Source organism: Hippopotamus amphibius, chromosome 7, assembly GCF_030028045.1.
Source record: "Hippopotamus amphibius kiboko isolate mHipAmp2 chromosome 7, mHipAmp2.hap2, whole genome shotgun sequence".
In the NCBI taxonomy this organism is placed as follows: domain Eukaryota; kingdom Metazoa; phylum Chordata; class Mammalia; order Artiodactyla; family Hippopotamidae; genus Hippopotamus; species Hippopotamus amphibius.
The window spans coordinates 103,227,841-103,252,951 of NC_080192.1; the positions used below are offsets into that span (position 1 = coordinate 103,227,841).

At 42.0% G+C, this 25,111-nt stretch overlaps 1 protein-coding gene across 1 annotated transcript in view; it reads right to left on the reverse strand.

The window, feature by feature from the left end:
• The window catches only part of EML6 (EMAP like 6), a 247,629-nt gene that overhangs the window by 39,348 nt on the left and 183,170 nt on the right, over positions 1-25,111 (reverse strand). The window contains exons 21-25 of the mRNA XM_057743235.1: positions 22,089-22,230; positions 19,007-19,159; positions 18,703-18,834; positions 12,053-12,141; positions 7,984-8,160 (exon numbers count right to left, since the gene is read on the reverse strand). Of these exons, the coding sequence (XP_057599218.1) occupies positions 7,984-8,160; positions 12,053-12,141; positions 18,703-18,834; positions 19,007-19,159; positions 22,089-22,230 (693 nt within the window). The remainder of the gene's footprint in view (positions 1-7,983; positions 8,161-12,052; positions 12,142-18,702; positions 18,835-19,006; positions 19,160-22,088; positions 22,231-25,111) is intronic.

The following is a 25,111-nucleotide window of genomic DNA, read 5'->3' on the forward strand; positions in this document are numbered from 1 at the left end:
TCCACCGGGGGTCTCATTACCTCTGTTTCTGGACTATTTCATCCAGGTTACTCTCTAGAGTGGCTTCTACTGGATACAAATGAAACAATTCACATAAGGAGTAATTTCCCTACATTTTTCTAGAGTTTAAGCTCCATGAGGGCAGGGACTAGCTCTTTTTCTTCCCTAAAACGTTCCCTGCCTCATCGCAGGTCCTCAACAAATAGTCTGTGAGGGAATGAATAAAATGGAAACTACAGAACCTATTTCTGGGAGCCCAAGAGAGTAGCCTAAGAAAGTATAAAACGCTTTTTTCTGCTTCTCTCAAATATCAAACAGGCATTCTCCACAGGTCTCTAGTGTACACTCCTGATGGTGAATCTGGCTGACATCTGAGATCAGAAGTGTCTCCCTGGTCGTCCCCCACAGTGGCTTCTGTACCACAGCCCAGGCTTGACAGAAGAGCAAGGGCCTTCTTATGATCCTGGGCAGCAAGTCAGATTTGAAATGAATGCAACAATTTCTGCCACGGACACTGGAAACAATTTCTAACAGGAGAAACACTCAAATAATTGATGTTAAAACAAAGTGAGCTAGAAGAACAAGGAGAAAACAGAAACAAACCCACCAAAATAAAGGACATGAACTGAAAAATTCAATTAATACACAAGTTGACATGGAACCTTAAAAACAGAAAACAAACACAAAAGAAACAAAGTAAGCTCCTTTTCAAACAAACACAACCAAATACACAGAACCCAATTTATCAGTCACTGCTGAAAGTTCTTCAGAGTGGCGCCCACACCACACTGCCCCGGTGGGGAAGGATGAGGGTGAGGTGAGAGCAGCTGCTCACCCCAGGGCAGTCCTGACAAGCGGTGAGGAGCCCAGACTGGCACCAGAGACCAGCTTCCATTTTTGGCACACGAGCCATAGCCTGGCAAAAACAGCTCCAGCAGGAGCCACGGATAGAGGGAGAGTTTTTCCACTCTCTCAGAGAGTCCCAGGGAATACCTTATGCAACGTGGGAAGCTGCATGCACTTTCTGAGGTCATGCAAGGGCCATTGGTATCTCAGATGAAAACTTTATTCAATCATTGTCAAGAGGCTTCCAGAGGGTTTTGGATGAGCACACTGGGAAACCTGAAACCAGCGCAGACGCACGGCAGGAGACAGGGGCAGGAGAGTGCGAGACTTTGAAATACTCTTGGTCAAGATCTCTGTGTATTTGGCTGACCCCCACCCGACAGCAGAGTGGAAGTGCCCACTCCTCGGCAGAGTACTAAGTCTGGAAAGATTAGGGAGGCAAGCAGGCAGGCCGCATTTCTAGGAAGCCCTCCAGAGCCACTATTTGCTAGAGAATAGGCAGAGCAAAATAAGGGTTTCCAAGGGAAATCACTGCGTGACCACGTGAGATCCAGAAAGTATGGAAACAAAGAGGACAGTCAGAGTGGCCACAGCCATGTGTCCTACTGGTCTTCTTCCTGGAAGTGGAAACTAACCCATTTTATCAACTACAAATGTAAACTGGTCTCTTGAGAAAAGGAGAAAGTGAAAGAGCTTGAAAAATGCCTCTCTATACTCCTACATCTAGATAGGACAGAAGAATCCAAAAAGAAAGATAGAAAGGAACAAGTATTCTAAAGGAATCAGAATTAGGCTGCAGGGGAAAAGAAAGTGGCACAGAGGAGACAGAGAAAGAGGAGAAAGTTCTAAGTCACTGAAGCTGTTTAACAAAGCTGAGATTCTTCTAGCAGAGATGATTCAAGATTCTCAGAACAGGAAACAAGATCACTGCCCCACGAAAGAATAATGGGAATTCACAGTTACTAGAAGGTTCCAGGAAGCTAGCTGCTCCCCCAGGGGCAGGTGTTTGGTGGTTCCCTGAGGGCCTATGGACAGAGCCTCCTGGAGACCTGACACAGCCAGTCAGATGAGCTGTCCTTCTGGGTCATCATGCCAAACTATGCATTTCTGTAACACCCATCAGAACTCACTACCACAACCTTCCTCTTCCATTGAGTCATGAAGGAATAGAGAATCTGGAATATGTCTCCAGAGTGCTGGTTGTTAACTGCTTTTAGGTGAGAAACTCCTGAGAATCTGATGAAAACTATGAACCCTTTCCCCACATTCACAGCATTTTACATAAAGTTTCTCCATCTGTAAAATTTTATATACAAGGTTCCCCTTTGAAAAACCATTCTCTAGAGCCTTTGTTATTCTGAGAAGGAAACTTAACAACCTGAGGGTGGATTTTAAAAATGCAAATGACATGGTGGTATCTTAACCTCTCTAAGAGAGTAAAGTGGAACAGCTTTGGAAAGGAAGGGAGGCTATGGGAAGCAATTAGCTAGCTATATGGATGGTGTTACAGGACAGCATCAGGTTTTCTGGGACATGGCTTAAGGTACTGGACAAATGGGTGAGCTCTGGCAAAGGAGACTCTATCTTATGGAGGCTGGAAACAATGTGATTATCAGGGGCTAATGCCCACATCAAGATTTTAAATTGTAAAACTGCATATATAAGAACATATGTTTGTCATGGACAGAAAAGTTTCTAGAAGAGAAACCTTGTAGCTCATAGGAAAGGAGAACAAGGAAAAGGGTTAAGAAGATGAGATGACGTTAGAGCCTAACAAATGGAACTTGAATTTTGGACAGAGAGCTGTGTAATGATAATATGGTCTCATAGGCATCACCAAGATTTGATGACATGGTACTTAGTGCTAGAACACTACAACAGGATGCTGTCTTAGTCTGGTAGGGCTGCCATTAAAAAAACCTACATGCTGGGTAGCTTAAACAACAGAAATTTATTTCTCACAGTTCTGCAGGCTGGGAAGTTTAAGATCAAGGTGCCAGCCAATTTGATTCTAGTGTGGGCTCTCTCTCTGGCTTGTGGACCCCTTATATTAGCACTTAGAAAGCTCTTATGTAGCCTTTCCTCAGTGGGAGTGTGCATGGGGAGAGAGTAAGCTCACTGGTGTCTCTTCTTATAAGGACACTAATCGTATTGGATCAGGGCCTGACCCTTATGACCTCATTTTACCTTAATTATTTCTGTAAATGCCCTCTCTACATATCTAGTCACATGTGATGTTAGGGCTTCAACATATGAACTTTGGCAGGGATGCAAACATTCAGTCCATAATAGAGGGTGAAGTGTGACCAACACACCCAGAGCATTTAAGGAGTGTGACTATATAGCCAGACTGGGTCCATGAATTTAGAAGGCAAAGAGTGCCAGGAAAATCAGATGGAAAAAAAGAAGGTGAGAAGTGATACTTATCATAGTGGTTTCTATTGGCCAGTGGTTTTCAAATGCTTTTAAATTATGAAACTTTTTCTTCAATCAGATCTTACACAGTAGAACTCAAGAATAAAAAGAGAGACAATCCAATTTAAAACAGTGGACAAAGGATTTGTACAAACACTTCACAAATGACCACTAAGCAAACGCAAAAGTGCTTAGCATGATTAGTCACCAGGGAAACATAAGTTACAAACACAATAAGATCACACTATCTACTCCTCAGGACAGCTAAAATTTACAAGTCTGACAACACTGAATTGGCAACTGGAAATCTCTTACACTTTTGGTGAGAACATAAAATGATACAACCACTGTGGAAAAAGATCTGGCAGTTTCTTAAAAAGTTAAACACACATTTTCCCTAATAACCCAGAAATTCCATTCCTACATATTTATTTAAAAGAAAGAAAATATATGTCCACAGAGATTTATCCAAAAATGTTCACAGCAGCTTCATTATAACCAAACACGGGAAAAACATGTATCCACCGACAGCTGTGTGGATAAACAAACTTTGCTATATCCACACAATGGAATTTCACTCAGCTATAAAAAGGAAGGGATTATTGTTACACACAACATGAAGAAATGTCAGAAACACTATCTCAGTGAAAGAAGCCAGAAACAAAATGGTTCCTAATTGATCATTCCATTTATATGAAGTCCTGAAACAGGGAAAACTAATCTATGGTTAAAAAAACAAAACACTGGAATAGTTTTCTTTATCTGAGGGTGGAGTGAGGGTGGGGACTGACCCAGAAGTTAGCAAGAGGAAACTTCCTGGGGTGATGATAATATTCTATATCTTGATAGGTGTTTGGATTATATCGGTGTGTTTGTCAAAGCTCATGAAAAGGAACATTAAAGTTGGTGCACCTCAACTATACATAAATTTTACTTAAAAAATACTAAAAAACCCTTAACTCTAGGTAATGATATGCATGTTGAAACAATTAGGGGTAAGTATCCTGATGTCAACAATTTACTTTGAATCATAGAATCTAAGTGGTGGGTTTCTGGGAGTTCACCGGATCATTCTTTTGTCTTACCTGTATGCTTGACAATTTTCGTAACAAAATCTTGGAAAAACTCTCACACAGAAGCTCAATGTATAAAATACAAAAACACAGAGTGACTCTGGCTGGAGCAGGAGGGGGGCCCCAGAGCCCCTCCAGTTGGCCCTACCTTGTTTCCTGGGGTTGTCCCTGAGGAGCCTTCCTGGAACTCTGGGAGTTGGAGGAACACAGGTGAAATTACTGCGACTGATGGATCGATCGATAGATAGACAGACAGACAGACAGATAGCCGGCCCTCCTGCTCAGGCCGGGGCTGTGGATGATGAACTCCCAAGACCAACAGTAAATCTAGCTCAGGAGCATGATGCAATAGCACCATGGGGATTTCAGGTATCTAAACACCGGCCCAAACTTTAGTCCACTAAAACCAGGGTATCACTAACTTCTTGACTTGTCCTGCTAGCAATCACATTTCAAAAAATGTAGAAGTAGCAAGGAAAATTGCCACATAGAACTGAATTCTTAGCAAATAGGAAGGGCTGATAGGTGACAGTACAGTGATGAGTCACTGGGAGAAGGCTACCAGGTGCCTTCGGGATTAGGGATGGACAATGAAGGGAACACTGGACATAATCAGAAGTGTATTTGGAAGAGCTACCCAAAATGATAATATGATGAGATCTGAACACATGAAGAAGGAAAGAGGAAGGAATCTAAAGAAACCAAAGTGGCTGAAGAGGTGGCTGGAGCGAATAACCAGGATGAACACAAAAGTCTTCTACAGACAATTTTACAGTTTCAAGAATGCAGAAGTCAAAAACTAAGACAATCGAAAAGGATTTTAAAGATATATTTAGGGCTAGAAGAAAAAGAGAGAAAAGTTAGGAATACTTCTTATATCAGATGGTTTAATATGAAGAGAAGGCAGATTTAATGATCTCCTCTATTAAAGGGAATGCTCTTCAGACAAGAGAGGGCCAAACAGAGCTCATGTCCTTGAGTACAGACACCTTTAGGTGGGAACACAGAAATAAGGTCTGTAATAGCTGAGAGTTTAGAAACCAGAAGAGGTGGCATCCCCCCGCCACCCCCAAAAAAAGGTTCCTATATCCAAAAGGGGAACCAAGTAGACTCTGGCAGATATTGACTCATGAGTTGATGCAATCCCTAGAAAATTCTAGGGTGAATTATTACACAAAGTTGATAAGCACTGGGAAAAGAAAGTAATGATGACTAGGCAGCAATAAGGGTACACTGTAAACTAACTGCATATCTTTTATTGATTGGTTTATTAGGAGAGATTAGGGATACCAGAGACACAATCTGGCTTTCAGCAAAATATTTGCTAAGTTTTAATGGTATCTTGTTGGATTAGAGATAGAAATGTGAGCTCCATGATGGCACGGTCACTCAGATTTAAATGTCTGTTACTGATATATGTGCCTTACTGAATAGAATGCCAAACTGAATGGGGCCTCTTGGTGGTGGTATTTAGTTGTTCTGTCTTTTTTTTTCCTTCCATGATTTGGAACTCACACTTGTGAAATCAGAGGATGACATCATGCTGTAAGGGAAAGTTAATACTGTGAAAAGGTATTTCAAAGATGTTGACAGGTTGGAACAATGAGGGAAAATAAACAAGATACCTCTTATTTGGTACAAATATAAAATTCTATACTCAGATTTTAGAAAATCAATTGTGTAAGTCCAAGACAGGGGATAACCTTAACATTTTGGGGAATAACATCTATGATTCAGTTGTGTGGTGTGGCAGCCAAAAGAGGTGATGCCATCTCAGTTTGATTTAATACAAAATTAAAATCAAAACAAGAAGAGTCCTACTGTATGGTGAGCTGGTCAGATTACATCAGGAGTACTGAATTTGCTCTTTTTAATTTTTACTTTGTATTGGAGTGTAGTTGATTAACAATGTTGTGTTAGTTTCAGGTGTACAGCCACTGCGGAGATCAGTATGGAGGTTCCTTAAGAAACTAAACATGGTTCTTTTTTTTTTTTTTTTTTTTTTTTTTAAGGGGACTTCCCTGGTGGTCCAGTGGCTAAGACTCCGTGCTCCCAATGCAGGAGGCCCGGGTTTGATCCCTGGTCAGGGAACTAGATCCCACATGCTGCAACCAAGAGTTTGCATGCCTCAACAAACAATCCCACACATGGCAATGAAGATCCCACATGCCACAACTAGGACCCAATGCAGCCAAATAAATATTTTTTTAAAAAAAGAAACTAAAAATAGAGCTACCATATGATCCAGCAAGCATCTGGATATACCAACTTCTGGGCATATATCCAGAGAAAAACATGGTTTGAAAGGATACATGCACCCCAGTGTTCATTGCAGTGCTATTTACAATGGCCAAGACATGGAAGCAACCTAAATGTCCATCAACAGATGAATGGATAAAGAAGATGTGGCACATACATACAATGGACTATAACTCGGCCAGTAAAAGAAGGAAATAATGTCATTTGCAGCTACTTGGGTGGACCTGAATTTGGTTTTAGATGAGAAAGTTTAAAATGAAATTGAAACGGTAAGGGAGATTAAGAGGCACAAACTTCCAGTTACAAAATAAATTGAGTCATGGGGATGGAACGCACAGAGTGGGGAACACGGCCAGTAATGATGTGATCACTGAACTAACAGGCTCTAGGTCAACTATGCTGCAAAACAGACAGACAAATAAGCAAACTAATGGAAAAAGAGATCACATTGGTAGTTACCAGAAGTGAGGGGTGTGGGGGCATTGTACAAAGGCAGCCAGAAGGTACAAGCTTCCAGGTGTAAGCTAAATAAGTACTGGGGATGTAACGCTACAGCACGGTGACTATAGCTACCTCTGCTGTAGGATATCACGAAAGTTGTTAAGGGAGTAATTCCTAAGAGTTCTCAACACAAGGAAAAAACTTTTTTTTCTTTTTCTGTTGTTTTGTATCTATATTAGATGATGGATGTTCACTAAGCTTATTGTGATGATCATTTCATGAGGTAAGTCAAATCATTACTCTGTGTACCTTAAACTTACATAGGGCTATATGTCAGTTCTCTCTCAATAAAACTGAAAGAAGAAACAAAAGAAAATTTTAATGGAATTGATAAAATGGATTATGCTTAGAGGGAGGAGGCAGCTAGACACCCTGTCACATGGGAAGTGGCTGAAGGAATTGGAGATGCTTAGGCTGGAGAAAAGGCTATCACAAGACTGGACTCATTCAACAATGATTCAGAAGGCAGAGCTCTGGCTAAAGGAAAAAATTCAGCCCAATATACAGCAAAGCATTTTAACAATGGAGCGATTTACAAACGAACTGGGCTGCTCTGCGTGGTAGTAAGTGTCTTCGTTTCTAGAAGTATGCTAGTAAAGACACCAGGCCAAGACGCAAAGAAAATTTTTACTTTGCCGTTTGTGAGATGTTGGGTTTGATGTCCACGGACGGCCTTTCAAGGAGGAATTAAACTCCACGAGACTCTAGCTCAAACTAGTAAACATAATGTCCCGGAGGTTTCTATAGAGCATAAATAACCATGATATTGTAGATGACACTATTGATTGCTTATGCCTCTGATATTTAAAAAATCCACTTATATACAATAGATAGATTTGGGGTTATTAATGAGACTGAGCAAGTATACGTAATAAACATGCAACATTACCTTGACAGGATATGAAAAAAGCTTAACGAAGCCAAAGTCATCTCCTGTGGCTAAGAGCGAACAGTCTTTGGTGAGACTGGCAGCATTGACATCGGTCACGTCGCTGTGCGCTGGCCAGATGCCCTCACAGGTGGGCCCCAGCACACAGGTCCAGGTGTCCCACTCAATCTTCTCGATCTTGAAAAGAAAGAAGGAAAATTCATATATTTTTGTACAACCTAGAGATTTTTGTTTCATTTAAAAGAGACAAATTGAGGCTGAGTGGTTCTAAACGATGACTTTGCCAACACCAGGCATTTGTTGTATGCTGTAGTGCCTATGTTCTCAGCTGCATTTTTAAAGTGGTATATGCATTGTGTCAATACACCAACACTGCAGTCAAACCTCCATATATGGTCCCCTAGATAAAATGAACATGTTGGAATTATGGACATCTGACAATAACAAAGGTTTTTAGTTCTGACCTAGATGTTTATCATTGTATATGCCATAAGCGAGATCAGAGTTTCTCAGAGTCAGCCCTGTTGACATTTTAGGCTGGATGATTCTTTGTTGTCAGGGCTTGTCCTGTTTAGCAGCAACCCTGTCCTCTATCTACTGGACCTCAGTAGCACCACCTCCCCAGACTGTCCCCAGACATTGTTAAATATCTCCGGGAGAGGGGGCAAAGTGATCCCAACTGAGAACCACTGAGCTAGATTGATCAATGGGGCTGATCATTTAGCCAAGTATTTTAAAAAGTCACAGGACATAACTTTTAAAAGGACTGCTTCCTTGGAGGAAAGAGTAATTAGATTCTGCGGCTAGCTTAATATTCTTCATGCTCTAGAGAGACCATCTTAAAAACGGGAAGAGTTGTTCATATTGTATTGACACGAATATACATCCTATCTTTTAAAACTTTTATCTGAAATTCACGAACAGAAGATTTGCAATTCATGTAGGTTAAATTTTGATAAAACATAGGCTTTTCTTTCCTTTTTTAAAAAAGAAAACAGTAACACTTTGTTGTTAGACTTTCCTGGGGGATTTGATCTCATTTCTTTTCATTCAAGATCTGCTAGTATACCTTAACATTACAATTTCTTTACATACGCATTTTAAAGCACTGTTTAGACGGGTATAAAAAATCATTAGAGAACTGTAGCTAAAATTAAAGGCCAGATTGCTCTCTTTGGACCTGGAAACTGCTTTGCACGTTGTTAACGCACCTCGCCTCCATTTCTGTTGTTTTCTGCTTGGTACCACTGCCTAGAAGGGAAATGACAAGATAAAGATGCAGCCAGGATTTTAGTCACAACGTGGGGAGGTGCTATACATATTTCAGTCACTCAAATTTCTCCTTATTTAATATTCTGTGTTTCTTCTGGACACATGCAGAACTGGAACCAAAAGGCAGCAGTTCATTCAGTGACTTGGGGTGCCTCAGGCAGGGCCATAGACTGAGGTGACATGAGGTGGTCCCCCAACAATTACCTCAGTTTTCTGAGGTGCAAATGGAGTCTCCCCAAGTCTTTATGACATTCTCAACTGACCTTCACAGGAAAAGAAGCAGGGAACCTCCCCTCTGGCTCTAGAAATGGGCTTTCTGGCCACTGCCTGCCTTACAGATACGGGATTCCATCTCTGACACCCTCCTTGTCTACCCCCCGTGCCACCTCTCTGGGTGGCACCTTTCCTGGCCTCATTATACAGGAAGAAATTGCTCACCCTACAGTCAGTCACCCCCACAGAGCACCTTTGGCCAGATCTGGACACTGTGCTCTGCAGGGGAAGCATATGTTTAACTTGTGAGAAGGTATGGAAACTGTGTTTAACATGTGGCATTTGGAATGGTCCCTGTACCTATATTCAATATCCTGTGATAAAATATAATGGGAAACAATATGAAAAAAATGTATATATATATACACACACGGAAAATTGAGTCACTTTGTTGTACAGCAGAAATGAACACAACATTGTGAATCAATGATACTTCAATAAAATAAATATATATAAAAAAAGGATGATCCTTGTAACCCACAAAACCCAAAAGGGGTACATAAACTTGTCAAACACCCTGGACTTGAGATGGAGGGAGAGTCCTCCGGGGGTGTCCCCCACAGCACCTTGGCCCAGGCAGGTATGTCATCAACATCGTCATTTTGCAGAGGAGGTGACTGGAGCCCGCAGAGAGGTTAGTCACTTAGATCCCAGCCTGCTTAGCAAGCAGAGGGGAAGTCGAGCTGCAGAGACTTGGGCTCCCAGTATAGAACTGGCTTATCTGCACCATGCTGCACTGGATGGATATAAATGGACATTTTAATATTTGTCACAGTTAACAATTTGCTGGGTGAGCTTTGTGTTAGTTTCACCATGACTTTTCCTTAAAAAAATCTTTTTTGAAAAGGAGATTTTCAAAATCCTTCATACTTAATCGAAGGGCCTGACAATATTGGTAAGTAAAATGATGAGCTACTTCTTTGGGGCTCTTAGTAGAGGCAACATCAGGGTGGCCAGGCTGAGGAGACATTAGCTGGAGGGACTCCCCAACCAACAGCACCAGAGATCAGCCTCTGGAACAGCAACCGTACACGGCAGAGGGACAAAGTAACTCTTCAGAGCCAGAGCCTGGCGCTTCAGGAAGCCTTCAAATGTAAATTTCCCTGTTGTAGGTACTTTTTAACATAATAATTGCTCATCTGTCCCAAGGTGGTCTCATCCTCCCTCTACCATTTGGTTCAACTGCATCTCATTTTAGTATATTTATTTGGGGCACTAGAACAGGAAGGGAAAATACAGGTGAAGTGATATAAAATGATACTGCATGGTCTAGGCTGTGGGGTCACACACAGACCCTTCTAGCTTGGGATCACAGCTCCATGGTCCTTTTACTTTCTTGGAGCCTTAATTTCCCTGTTGGTAAAATGAGATTGACAACTCTCACGCAGGGCTGTTGTCAGGATTGGAATATAGGTAAACGAAGTACCCGGCACATTCCACAGATGTTCAGTGAAGGAATGACATAATTGAAAAGATCCCTTACTCAAGGCTATTAAAGTTTCCCCATGTAAAAAAGTTAAAACGGAGATTGATCAAAGATAGACACACTGGAATTGGGGAGTGAGATCAACCGATCAGTTAGCAGTTTCCATCAATATAATGCCATCATCCATAACAATTTGGGTTTCTTATGTAGTGCACATATATTTCCTTTAGAAACAATGAAAATATTATAAATGGGCGTGAGTCCAGATGTCTCTGGGAGCACATTAGAAGACTGGGTTAGTTTATATTACTGGCTAACTGAAGCTAGAGAGAGGAAGACACCTGTCCCTCAGCGGTGTACCCTTGACCCCTTTTCCTCTAAGGAAGCAATATTTCCTTTTCTTTTGTTACACAGCGAATATATAAGTCAGATTGTCTCCTGGGACTCAAAGGACATCCTTAGTGCTCAATCAGGCAGTGACCTTTTGGCTATCTGGGTTCACTACATGGAAACATCGTGAAGACTGAAAGACAAAAGCAGTCGAGCTTTTAGCAAGAACTTTTAGGAAGGTGTTAGTTCATGGATTCAAAAATTTTATCTAGGCTTTGATTTCAGCACTTAAAAAACAATGTATGAGGCTAAGAGCACAAGGAAAATATGGAAAAGGGAAATAGTTTGCTACATCAGGATGGTCAGGTTGTGGATAGTTTTGTTTTGAAAAATAATTTATAATTTATTTTCTCAAGAAACCATTCAGAAAGCATGTTTCAAAAATTTATATTCATAAAAAGCTTTGTATAAAATGCCAGGACATGTGGAACAGGAAAAGTAATATGTAGCATCCAAATTGCTGGCTCAGTCATTGTCTTCCGGCAGAGAAAAATTAAGCAGAATGCCAACTCTGTTGGTGGTATAGTAAATCCATATGTCCTCAGAAAGTAGGAAACCAGGTTAAGCAGTCAGATTTAAGAAGTGATCAAGCTTAAAGATACACAAATATTACTCATATTAGTGAATAACAACTGATAGGTTTTATTAAAATGCACATATTAAATCTTCATGAGATATTTTTTAAAAAGATTTGTGTGCGATTGTTACCTCTGAAGGTCTTATTATATGCCGCTTGCCTCTTGGAGCTTCAAAAAAGAGTTGTTCTTTGGCACCTGAATTAACTTGCAATAATTTTCCTGTTATGATAGAATAAAGTAGGAAGACAATTAATCTCTGCATTTATCTTTGCTATACAGTGGTAAGCATGATTGCAACCATTTTGATTCATTTTAATCAAAGTTTCATAAATTGAGTAAATATATGTTGAATGATCCAGAAGTCCATGTAAAGACAATTACATGCAGGGTACAAACCCCAAAGCTATGATTTTTAAACCTATGGACCTCATAAAATCTGACCTTGAACATTCCTCAAAAATAGGAGACTCAAGCTTGCTATGTTTTACTCTGTTGCACTGAAAGTAGCTGTTTTTCCAAAGCCTGACAAAATTTATTTTTTTGCTCTTTTTCCCTGTTGCCTCTTAGCACAGAAATGTAGTAAAAGCAAATTGCTTTGGCAAGAATTATGGCACCAGAAGCAAGAACCTTGTAAGCATTCATGTTTACTAAGATATAAATTCTAAATTTCCCTTTTAACATTTAGAAACAGGAAGACAAGGACACATAAAACAAACTGTAAATGCTCATTCAATTCCCCTCTTCCCTTTTCACTTGAAAATTTGTAAAGAAATCCAAGACTTCCCAAAACAAAATGCTGAGCAAAAATAGTCTTTCAGTCTGATGTAAAATTTTAATCTTGGATTCATTTTGATTAATGTTGAAAAAGGTCAGATTTCTTAATTCTCCTCCTACACATCAATGATCCTTTATGGCTTGAAAATTTAAGTGACTCAAAAGATCTACTTTCTAATATTTTTTCAGCATGTTTTAAACAATGAAAAATCTCAAACACATACGGAAGTAATAGTATAAAGAAGCCCTATGGGACCAATGTCCAGCCTCAATGGTTATTAGCACATGGCTGGCCCTGCTGCAGGAATCTCCACTCATTCCCTCACTCCAGATTACTTTGAAGCAAATGTCAGATATCCTAACATTTCATCTGCAAATAACTCAGTGTATATATACGTACTAACATTTCCTACTCCCTCTCTTTCTTTCATAACTGTTTATGTCTCGTAGTGTTGAAATGTCCTTCTTGGAAAAAATAATACCAAAATAAGAACTCTGTGATTTATATCATGTTCTTTAATGTTTAAGTAGGTACCATCCAGGTCTGAAATCTAGCTTGGCTAACCTTCAGGAGTTGCATATCTGTTTCTAAGTGACTAATTAAAACCAAGGTTCTCTCACTTTGTAACTGAAACCTGAATCATTTCCAGTTTGCTTAGTTACAACATGGTGATGAGCGGGTTTGCCTTGGCTGTGAGGAGCAAGTAAATTTGAAAACGTTTTCTCTGAAATGGGTCCATTTTCCTGACTTTATGGCTGAACATACACAAATCAAAAAAGAAAAAAGGGAGTTGAATCAGCTTTGGCTATTTAGCATTATAACAAAAATGAGTAATCAATATTTTTCCAATGAGCTAGATATATCTGCAAAGTATACTTTTAGAATTCTCAAGAGTGACTGCAAATAACAAAGGATGTGGGAAAAGGATTAAAAGACTCAATGAAAACATTCTTTGAATATAGATAATTTTAGATGATTTTTGGCCATGAGATACTAAGATACTCAAAGGACTGTAGCTATCAGAGAATCCTAACAACTCGCTTTACACCATAGTTTCAAAGATCATACTTTATAAAACAAACCAAATACTCTTCAGATAGCTCAGTGAAGTACTTTCTGACTGCAGGGATGTTTAAAAAGCCACTTCTGCAAGCACCGGAAGTGCTTTGCAGCGCCACAGACACCTGTGGGTACCTACCAAGCCCACGCCCCTTCCCTGAGAACTGCTCTCCACCTGGGGCTGGGCCCCTGCGATCATGTCTGCAGTCTGGAGGTGGATGTTGACCCACGAGAGACCAGGCTGGAGACGGGGCTGGGCAAATTCTCTCTCCTGGGAAACTGGAATCTTAGGCTGAATCAGTGGATGCGTCGTTGGGAGGAGACGTGGCCTCTGGGACTGGGGGTGGCATTTGGGGGCAACAGAGAGTAGGCCACGTGCACATGAAGTAGGGAAAGGCTGCCTGTGCAGAGAGAGGGGCCACAGGCAGGCACCAGGCCCGGGAGAGCAGTGGACACTGAGACGGGCTGCCTCAGAGCGGGGCAGGGGGCGGGGGGCGGGGAGCTCCCTGCTTGGCTTCTAGGCTTTTTCGGATTCATTGCTAATGCCAGTTTCTTGGGAGATGTTGCTTCCCGCTCTTGGATTCTATGAGATATCCCTATCTTTCCAATAAAGTCATTCTTTATTCTTATTTTTAAATATAAGCTGCCTTGAGTGGGTTCCTGAAACCAAGGATATGAAGAAATTTTTTAAAAAATCAATTATTCTTGTGTTAGGAAGGTGGAATTATGGGTGTGTTTTCCCCCCAAATTTTCTCTACTACTGTTATTAAACTGTTTTTTTTAAAGCGTAAAGGAACTATTTAGGTCACCACTCCTTTTTTTCCACTGCCTGCTGCTCTGTAGTATATAACCATGGAAATATTCTGAGGACAGGAACAGAAGCAAAAAGCAAAAAGTCTGTATAATCCATGTATAATCTGCCCCCTGAATAACAGTAACCCTATTCTTTCAGAATCCTCACATTTTTATTCACTAGAAATGTCTATGCACACAGAATAAGAGTATTGAAAAAGATAGCTGTCCTCATCACTAAGCAGGTATAGTAAATCATTCACATTGCAGGTGCCTAGAGCTTTATGATCCAGTGTGATTCGTACATGTCACCTAGTCGCTATATAATTTACAAGTTAGAACAATTCCAAAGTTGGTATTAAATATACCAAACATATCAGGCCATTTGCAATGAAAATGGGAATGAGATGTCCTATTATGGCTCAAACTGTTAGTTGGTAAAAGATCTTACAGCCCTGATATTTCTGGAAATGAACAGCAGCTAGAAAATACCCTTCCATGTTTTCTCTCTCTCCGTATATATTTTTTCTTTCCCAGGTATTCTGTGCAGGAGCTTCCCTTCAGGGGTAGTTGATGTTCCCGCAAACGCCCGACGTGCTTTTCAGTTTTCCTGGGACCTGTGGTTGCCATGGACACGGAAGGCTGCGGAGGCTGGCGCCTGTGCCATTCCCCGCCCCTGAGGAGCCAGCTGGCTCCGGCAAATGCGTTCACTATTTCTGACAAGATCAAAGGAATGAAACAGATCCCTGCTCCTAAATTCTGCTCTCTACCCTCTGCAGGCCCTCGAGGCCCTGCGGTGAAAGGCTAGGCTGATCTTGAGGCAGCCTGGCACGTGCCTGAGGGCAGGCACTTTAGGAACTGGGCTATCAGGAGAAGAGTATCAATGTGACACGTGTCTCACGGCCACAAAACTGTGGTTAAACCAGGGAATATTCACAGGCACACTTGCTCTTATTCTCCAGATGGCGTTGACTCCTCCCTAAAAATCAAAAATATTCTACTCTCCTCTCAGGTCACAGAAACCATTTGGTCTGATCCTCTTCACTGACTGAAGGGGCCACTCAGGATAAGAGGCCAAGGGGCTTTTCAAAGAACTCGGCCTCCTGACTCTCACTGCTTTTCCCATCGCCCTGAGTGCTCGTGGGACCAGAGACTCTAGTTTTGGGCAGAATTTTGAAAATAGTGAGGTTTGCCTCTGTCCCTGCAAAGTGATGGTTTCACATTGAGGACCTTAATACAGACTTCCTTCCAGGCCCCTCTGCGGTGGCGGCCCACTGATCCCGGCCAAGGGCTTCTCCTTTCCACCCGGGGTTTATTCCTCTTTATATCCCTACGTTTGACACAGGACCTACAACACACTTGAAAAAAAAAAAAGAAACTCCCCAAACGTAAATACAACTGCAATGCCCCATTTCATAGCCGTTTAGGATAGCTACTATTAAAAAAAAACAACCCATAAAATAAGTATTGATGAGGATGCAGGGAAGTTGAAACCCTCGTGCACTATTGGTGGGAATGTAAAATGGTGCAGCTGCTGTGGAAGACAGTATGGTGTTTCCTCAAAAAATTAAAAATGGACTTATCCTTTTTTCCAGAAATTTCACTTCTGGGCATATACTCGAAAGAACTATACATCTTGTTCATAGCAGCATTATCCACAACAGCCAAAAGCTGTATCCACTGATGGATGAATGGATAAACAGAATGCAGATAAAACAAAAGCCTTGAAAAGGAAAGTAATTTTGATACATGTTACAACATGGGTGAACCTTCAGGACATTATGCTAAGTGAGACAAGCCAGTCACAAAAAAACGGATATGGTATGATTCCACTTATATGAAGTACACAGAATAATCAAATTCATAGAGACATGAAGTGGAATGGTACTTGCCAGGGGCTGGGGGGAGGGAGAAAGGGAATTACTATTTCATGGGTATAGGGTTTCAATTTTATAAGATGAAAAGAGTTCTAGAAATGGATGGTGAGGATGGTTGCACAATAATGTGGATGTATTTAATGCCACTGAACTGTACACTCAAAATGGTTAAGATAGTAAATTTTATGTTATGTGTATTTTGCCGCAATTAAAAATAATTTTAAAGAAATATTCCCAATCAAAACATATTCTTCCTATGCCCCATTTTCTCTTGGCCCTTCAGTCCATAAAATGTAAATAATAATTGGTTTTAACCCCCAATGGTCACTGTAGTGGTGGGATTCACATATCGTGTCAGGTGTTTGTGTGTGTGTGTTAGATTCTAAATAAAACTCACCACCCTCTGTTCTACATATGCATAAAGATGACCCTTACTGTTCTAAGGCTTTCTCACAAGGGGGCATATCTAGGGATGTTAGTCAGAGAACAAACAGCGTGAAATCTTTGCTTTTTTAAAAAAAGTGATAAAGCAGGGACTATCAAAGCAGGGGGGTTGAGAAGCAGCTGCTTCCATTTACCCCCCGGGCCTCACTGGTTCCTGAGGCCTCCTGGCCAGTGTCCTGCCAGATCGCACGTGCCAGCCTAAGCCCTTGGCACTGTGTCGGATGGTCCAGACCTGAAAAGGCCCTGTGCCCTGCTTGGGACTCGCACCTCCCACAATAAATGGCATGCATGCCTTCTTCCCATCTATTGCACTGCGTAAAACACCTGCGGGTTGTAACGCTTAAGTCAAGTTCAAATTCCTGTGCAGCAAGTACAACTACAAGTAAATCCCTGCCTGGAATAAGGATCAGTCTACGGCCACTACTTCAAGAAATACATGAAATAAAATATTCTGGCACCTCTGAAATAACCTCTTTTTGGTCGAGGCCCTCATCATCTCTTTCTCCTGGTTTATTTTAGTTACTTCCCGATTCTAGGCTCACTCACCCTCCCCAAGATGGTAGGGAATGCCCCACTCTAATCCCTCAAAGTTACCTAATCCCTACAGGATAAAGTTCAGGGTGAAACTTCCTAGCGTGACATAACAGTTCCTTTACTTGGCCTCTGGGCATTCCCTGCCCTTCACGCCCTCAGCCACTCAGCATTACTATTTCTTAACCGCCTGCCCCGTTCTTCCCACCTCCACATAGAGGCACACCCTGCTCCCTCTGAGCCTGGAACGCTTGTCTCAGAGGTCACTATCTGGTGAACTTCTACTCATCTTTCAAGATCCATCTCAAAGGTCACTCCTTCTATGAAGGCTCCATGGATTCCCCGGGAGCTCTTTCCTCAGACACACCGTTTTCTACCACAAGAGACTAAAACTTCTCTGAAAGCTGGCACCCTGCCCATTCCAAAACGAATCTGCTCCAGACTCCAACATCAGCCAAGTCCCTGGGATGGGTTTTAAAAGTGACCCACCCTAGAGCACGGATGCTGCACCCTGGGGGCTTTATGCTGGCTTGGCCCACTCTGAGCCCCCGCTCACCACTCCCCCTGTGACCCACCGTTTCTTACTCCCATGCCTTACCCAGTCTGTGCTCTTGTATTGTTCAGGTACAAGCATGTCTCCCACACTAACTTTGCCGAGAGTAAGAACCACGTCTCACTCCCTTCTGGATCCTCCACATTTTCTGGCTTAAGACTTTGCACGTGGCGAGAGCTAGATTTGTTACATAAATAAGTAGACAAATCCCCATGGCATTGTGGGCATGGCTTGGAGGAGAGAGTGGTTAGATTAGGAGTTTTGAGAGAAAGCAGAGAAACTCTAGGTGAGCTGAATGTAGCTTCCTACCTCCAACGGAGGATGACAATTACTTGAAGCTTCTCGGGCAGTTCTCTGGGAGATGGAGAGTTGGTAGGAAAAGGGAACGCAGTAAGGAGGAGAGGCAAGGCAAGAACACAACATGCCATACCCAGAGGCGAGCTGGTGGCTTGCTATGGCAACAGAAGGCAGTGTGTATCTTCAACAGTCTTACAACTCAATGGCTTGAGTTAATAATAATTACAGTAGTGGTAGTAATAACAGTAATAATAATAATAACAACATGGAAAAATACTCAAAATGTTAATAGCAGCTGCCTCTGGGTTATAAAATTACAACCATCTATATTGTGCGTTTCCCCTTCTATTTTTCTTTAAAACTCAACTGCCATTTGCTCTGGAAACAATATATGAATAGACATGACTTTTTAAAAACTGAAGTTACATTTTAAAAGCCACAACATACTTTACCTCTAGAGTCCCAGTCAATGTGTGTAATATAACTAGAAGCACCTTTACAGATGCCAACCCTTTTGCTTGTAAGGACGTTGTAAATATCCACAAAGTTATCGTGGGACGCCACAGCAAGGTATTTTCCTGTATCTGTAAAGAAAATGAGCGGTTAACACCAAAGCATTTCATGTGGGAATTTACTTCCAGGAACTTAGCATTTTTAAACGGGTTAAATGTCAAGGAGATATTTAAAAAGGGTCCACTCTTGTAACTCTTTTTTTGTCCCAACATATTTTTTAAAAGTTTTTGCTGTCATCGTCACCTTTTGAAAATTTAATATCAGAGATCATTTCTTTTCTGTGATGGAAGGAGACCATGTCTTCCACAGTATCGGCATTTACAACCAGGAAACTCCCATCATTCAAGCCAACTGCTAAGGCTTTCCCGTCAGGGGAGAAGGCACAGCATCTTCCACCTACAAAAGAATCCCCAAAGAGCCCTGTTACCATCCGTGACTTTGCTGCCAAACAAAGCAAATGAAGAGATGGGGAAACGTGTATACACACATGAACATGTGGCTGTGTGTCTTTAACACTCCTGGTGAGAAAAACTAAAACTTCCTAATTTAAAACATCTCTTCCCTCCAAACCCAAGAACAATGATCATAATATTAAAAATAAGTTTTCAAATTACTTGAGGTTTATTCATTCATTTCTTCGTATCTGAATCCCCGGAGTTTTCAAAATACAAGTGGAGTGAAGGGGAGAAAGGAATAAAGGATTGATGTAACCAGTATTTCTGCTCCCAAGAGGTGATACTTAAGAATGGGAGTTCTGTAATAAATTTTCAGTGGAAACCATTTTTTTCACATCATGCCTTACACACAAAACTTGCTTTAGGGCACTTTGTTGTTTTCCTTTTAGTCACTCTAACTCTCTGACCTGTGGATTATAATGCATAATTCTAGAGGTGGAAGATTTTGTTCCTGCCTCTTCTGTCACGAGAAGCCTGGAATATGGACATTCTCTCCAAAGGCGTCTGCAAAACTCATCAGTACTGGACTGAGGGTGCTCCACGATCAATGCTTTCTACCGCTTTGTAAGATCACAGGGAGACATTTCTGAATGAGCAGTATGGACTCTACGGGGGTATATTTAATAAGAATCCTGCTTAAGGATATGCCCCCTCCCTGGCCCCGTCCTTCCTATCGTCAAGACTGGTGAGCACAGCCCCAGGATGGGACAGGCATGCAGCCTTGTGCTAAGATATTCCAAACTGAACTGCCACACCCGCCCCTCAGCCACTGTTCACAGCAGGCTGAAAAGCCACGTTCACAACAAGAACTTTAAATTGGCTCATCTAAAGTATATCTTCCTTCCTTTCTTCACCCTATTCGCTTTGCAGGTATCTACCTACTATGAGTCAGGCGTGGTGCTAGTGCTGAAAGAACAGAAAGGCCAACCTGCCCTTGAGGAGAGTCATCAAGATTAGGCTAAGCATGATAATTTACCGTACCAACCGGGACACTTGAGAGTGAAAGGGAGAGCTATTAATAATTACACCAGCACACTGGCTGTAAACTGGGTTGAGTGGCCACCCTATCTCAGATGTGTTACTAGTTGTTCTTTTGAACTAATTTTTAATCTAGCAAATAAAGTCCATTGGCTGATGTTCAAGCGGCTCACAGTGAGGACTCGGTCTGTTACTTCCTCAATATAAATTAGTGGCCAAATTATTCAGTCCTGTAGTGGGTGAGAGCATGGGCTTTGGAGTCAGACTTGGGTTTGACTCCTGGCTGCACCAGTTATGAAGACCCAGCAGTCCAGCGCAAAGAGAGGCCATGTGGTGGGGGAGCCAGCGGCAGGCAGTGGACGCAGGTGTGCTCGCTGAAGCCATGCTGCCTGGATATGAGCTCAGTTCCATCACTCACTAGCTGTGCAACTTTGGGCAAACGACTTAAGTTCTCTGTGCCTCAGTTTTCTAATATGTAAGTGGAAATAATAAAGGCCTTACTCATTGGGTTTCCGTGAAGACCAAAGGTGAAGTGCTAGCACAGTTACTGGCTCAGCAATATTAGCCACTGTCATTACTGTCACCACTGTCACTACTGGACACCTTTTTTTCATTTTATCCCCCTACAATACTCACTCCATGTCTATTTACAAAAGTACCTACCACAAACACTCTAGGGCCAGACCCCTGTCTCACCCTTTCCTATCTTAACTTTCACAAATCCTTTGAGCCTTGGCTCTCATGTTTCCTCCCTGATGGAGTTGTCTCTGGCAGCGGGCCTTACCCCGAGCCTCCGTGATACCTTGTTTGTGCCAGAGATCTTTTGTTTGTCGGTCCTCACCCACTCTCCATCATGCTTTGTGCCTGGAGCTGGCCTGCATGGCCTCTATCAAAGGGCTCCCTCATCCTGTGGCTTCTGATTTGTTTGGTCAAGGGGGAGCATGAGGAGGAGATGGGAGGGAGGGATGTGGGGAAGGCAGGACAGAGGATAGGGAGGTTAGGGCATGTGCTCCCCTGGCTGGCTTCCTGTGGGGTCACTGATGCTGGCTGAGTTTCTGGGCTGACGGTCACAGCTCCTGCCAGGCTGTTGTCTCACATAGCTCTCACTTTCAAGGTTCCAGCAATCACCCCTCCTCTTGTCCCTTCAGGCCCAGGGCAGGCAACAGTACCCGGCTGTTATTAGCTACGTCGTGCTGCACTAGCCCCGGTCATTTCCCTACACTCTGCCCACCCCTTTATAAATAGTCCCAGTTTGGGACTCTCCTCAAATTACCCAATTTGAATGGACCAGCTGTTGCCGGGAATCTGTTCAAATCTTGTCCATCTCTGACAGTAGAGACGTGACTCTTCATCCTGGGATCCCCAGTGTCTGATATATAGAAGCTGCTCAATAAATGTTTGCTGAATTTGTACTTCTTGGTATGCCTCTTAGTTCTAGTGCATATAGGTGTTCAATAATATTTATTCATTTCTTGACGAATAAGAAAAAACTTATTTTTAAACTGACTTTCATTTTTCAGTAATTAAATCAGTTCTGGAGACTGTTAGGCATAAAAATAAACAGCATTCTTTACAAGCTGATGCGTTTCAACTGACTCCCAGAATTCTAGATGAGAAGAGGAAGGACATATTGCCCCCAGGTGGCAAATGTCTGTGCAGCGCAAGGAAATAAAGAATAGAGCTGGGCACCGATGGATCAGGCCAGCCTTCTGGAACAACTCTCCAGGTGATTAGTTACATCTGCAGCAACAAACACGAAATCCCCGTTGCCCAGAATATGTGGGAGCACGTAATAGGTGCTCTCAGTAAATAGTAGCTGAATGAATGGATGAATGAATCCAATACGTCCGGTTGTTAATACTCTTACAGACGTGTAAGGTGACATCCCGTACCTTTCTTGAGTTTCCGCACTGCCAGCATACGGTGCTGGGAGGACAAGTCCCAGATCCGAAGTGTTTTATCATCACTCACTGTGGCGCAGATGGGCAGGAGAGGGTGAGCCGCCAGCCCCCACACTTCTCCTTCCATGTGCCCCTGCGGGGGAGGAAGCAGGGCAACAAAAATCAGTTCCTGCTTCTCGCGAGCCCTTCCCGAGAGTCTCTCGAATGGGTTCAAATATGAACAGTTTGAGTTTCCTTGAGCCAAAATGATTGTACTGAATACATTTTTCACTTGAACTTGAATCTAAAGCTGGGCCTACATGATGCTGAAGCATTCATTTGGAAGGCAAAGTATGGACTCACATCGCTCCTAAGTTTTCTTTACATGATGCCAAACATCTTGCCATTTAGAAACATCCAAGTGAATAATGAACTGCCCTCATTTTATCCTGTTGTTTGACATTGAATAAACAGCATATATGTATCTTCCTGTAAAACAGTTTGGTCACAATGACACAAACCACTTTCTTCCATAAAACCATATTCTAAAAGATGTGGGTACCACCTATCTCTCTCAGAAGAACTGGACAGCAATATTCTTGTTAATTGATTCCATTTCAGTTTTCTGAATGCACAGCATTTGGCAGAGCAGAACTAGAGAGAGCTAAATTTTCATTTCAAGTGTGCTAGGTATAGTTCAGGGTCAGCATTTATTCACAAATTGTTCTATCCAGTGAACATAGGAAACTGAAAGGGGCTCAACAGGCATTGGACCAATTCCACATGTTCATGTCTTGTCACAAACACACTTAACTGACTTAGAATAATAACTGAGATGAAACAGTATTTAACGAATGAACAATTAGGAAGAAAATGAATCTGCCTTTAACTTATCACTCAATAAAGCAGTGTTAAGAATAGATTAGATACGGAACAATAAAACAGACCAGATTGTTTACTGAATTTCTGCTTTTAGTGGCTAATTATAAAAAAGCTTTGCTTAGTAAAGCAAAAAGAAGACCATACACAGGCATCTGAAAGGTGTTTGCAGTTGGAACGCTTTGGGGAACAGGTGGCTCTCCAAAGAGAAATTGGATGATTCCGGTGTAACTGGGAAGCTGTTCCGGCAAAACAGTAATTTGGCAGAAGATACAAAGTTCCCAATACAGCTGGCATCCAAATATGTGAGAGGGGTGTAGATACTGTTTCTGAATTTATTAGATTTGGAGCACCCTACACCCCCAGCGTTTTAGTTTCCTTCCCTTTAGAAGCCTCCCACCCCCAAGGCCATGGCCAGAGGATGGGTCAGATGCGAGCCCTCCCTTGCTCCCCCTGACTGGTCTGCTTGGAGCTCTTTTATAGTCCAAGTCCTTTTGTACAATGAGGACAGGGTTTGTAGGCTCTGAGACCCTTTCAAACAACTGGCTTATATATAGATTTAAAATTGTATTTCTTTAATCCAATACGATTACGTACTTTAATTTCTGTATAACATAGGAATGGACAGTGAGGGAGGCAGGCTGGAAGTCTCTTGCGTGGCACAAGGAGATGAGCTTGGGATCTTACTTTGCTCCTGACCACCCTAAAGCTGATAATAGCCAGCTGCGTAATTGAGCGTTAATTATATTCAAAGTACATGCAGTGGGGATTGTCAGAACTTACCTCCTGTCACTTCTCTCCTCCCCCAACCTATTCTCTTAGGGAAAACAAAGCAATGTATTCCAAATGAAGTTGAATTGTTGCGCTAGTGAAACTGGAAGAGTGGTTCTGAAGTCTTCCCACAGCAAGATAGTTGATGGTCTTAACCACACTTCCTCTACTGTTCCTTAACTTTCCTTCAGTGTCCACCTCTCAGAACAGGCCTGCCAGCCCCTATAGTAAAGCCCACCCCACACAGCACAGGTCTAGTCTTGGCAAGAGCACAACAAACATTGACTGAACTGAACTACTGAGTTCTACCTAGGAGGAAATGGCAAATGCTTGATCGACTGGAACAGGAAAGGGAGCTGCTGAGATAAAAGGAAAAGAAAGCACACGTGTAAAGAGAGAAGATGGTTCTTCCAGCTCCATGCAGTCTCCACACTGAGACACATGGAGAGCAGTTTGGTGGAGTGACAAAGAAAGGGCTCTGGTACCTGACAAAAGCTTGGTGTGAACCCCAGCCCTGCATCATGTGGCTGTGGGCAGTTTCCTGGGCTTTGGGCCCCTCATCTACAGAACAATTACAACTGAGAAAATCTGTTGTGAAGGAGAGAGAGGAATTTTGCACAACAGTACTGCCTGACACATAGTAGGTGCTCAATAAATGGCACCTGTGGTTATTTGTATCATTAGAATAATAGAAACAAATACAGAAAAGAATTATAGAGAATGAAAAAGCGAAAAGCCTTTATTGTCAAGTTTAAAATATATTTAAACAAAATGAGCTCGACAAAATACTTTTTAAAATTAGAAAATGTAGAGTTTAAATCTTACAGTGCTTTTTAAATCCATACTATAGCGTAAATCTTACAACGTACTTAGCAATATAGCATGTAGCAAAGAATTTAGAGTCTCAAACATTTGGGGATTAAAAAAAAAAAAGAACAGTTTTCAATAAAATTAAATACATAGTCATGGCCAGAAAGAAAAACAAAGACAAGAGCAGCTGGAGAACAAAGAAGTCACCCATCAAGGTCGAATCTCAGCACAGTTCTCAATTTTGGCTGCCTGGCGCCATCAGCTACAGAGCTTCTGAGGTTTGTTTCTCACACAGAAAACATTTTAAAACACGGGTTCTTATTCAAGATAAACGGGGTGAGGCTTGGGCACATGGATTTTTAAAACCAAATGTGTGTGCAGACCTGCTCTCAGATGTAGCAAATCAGAGGGCCCCTTTCAATGGGATTTTGGGGTCAGCCCTAATACAGTAAGCACGCATCAGCTCGGGGAAGGAGGCAAAGCTCCTGCATCAGACCCACAGAGGTCCTCAGCTTAGACAACCAGTGCACTTCCACTCCACCTCTGAATCCACACCTTCACCCTGCCTGTGCCTC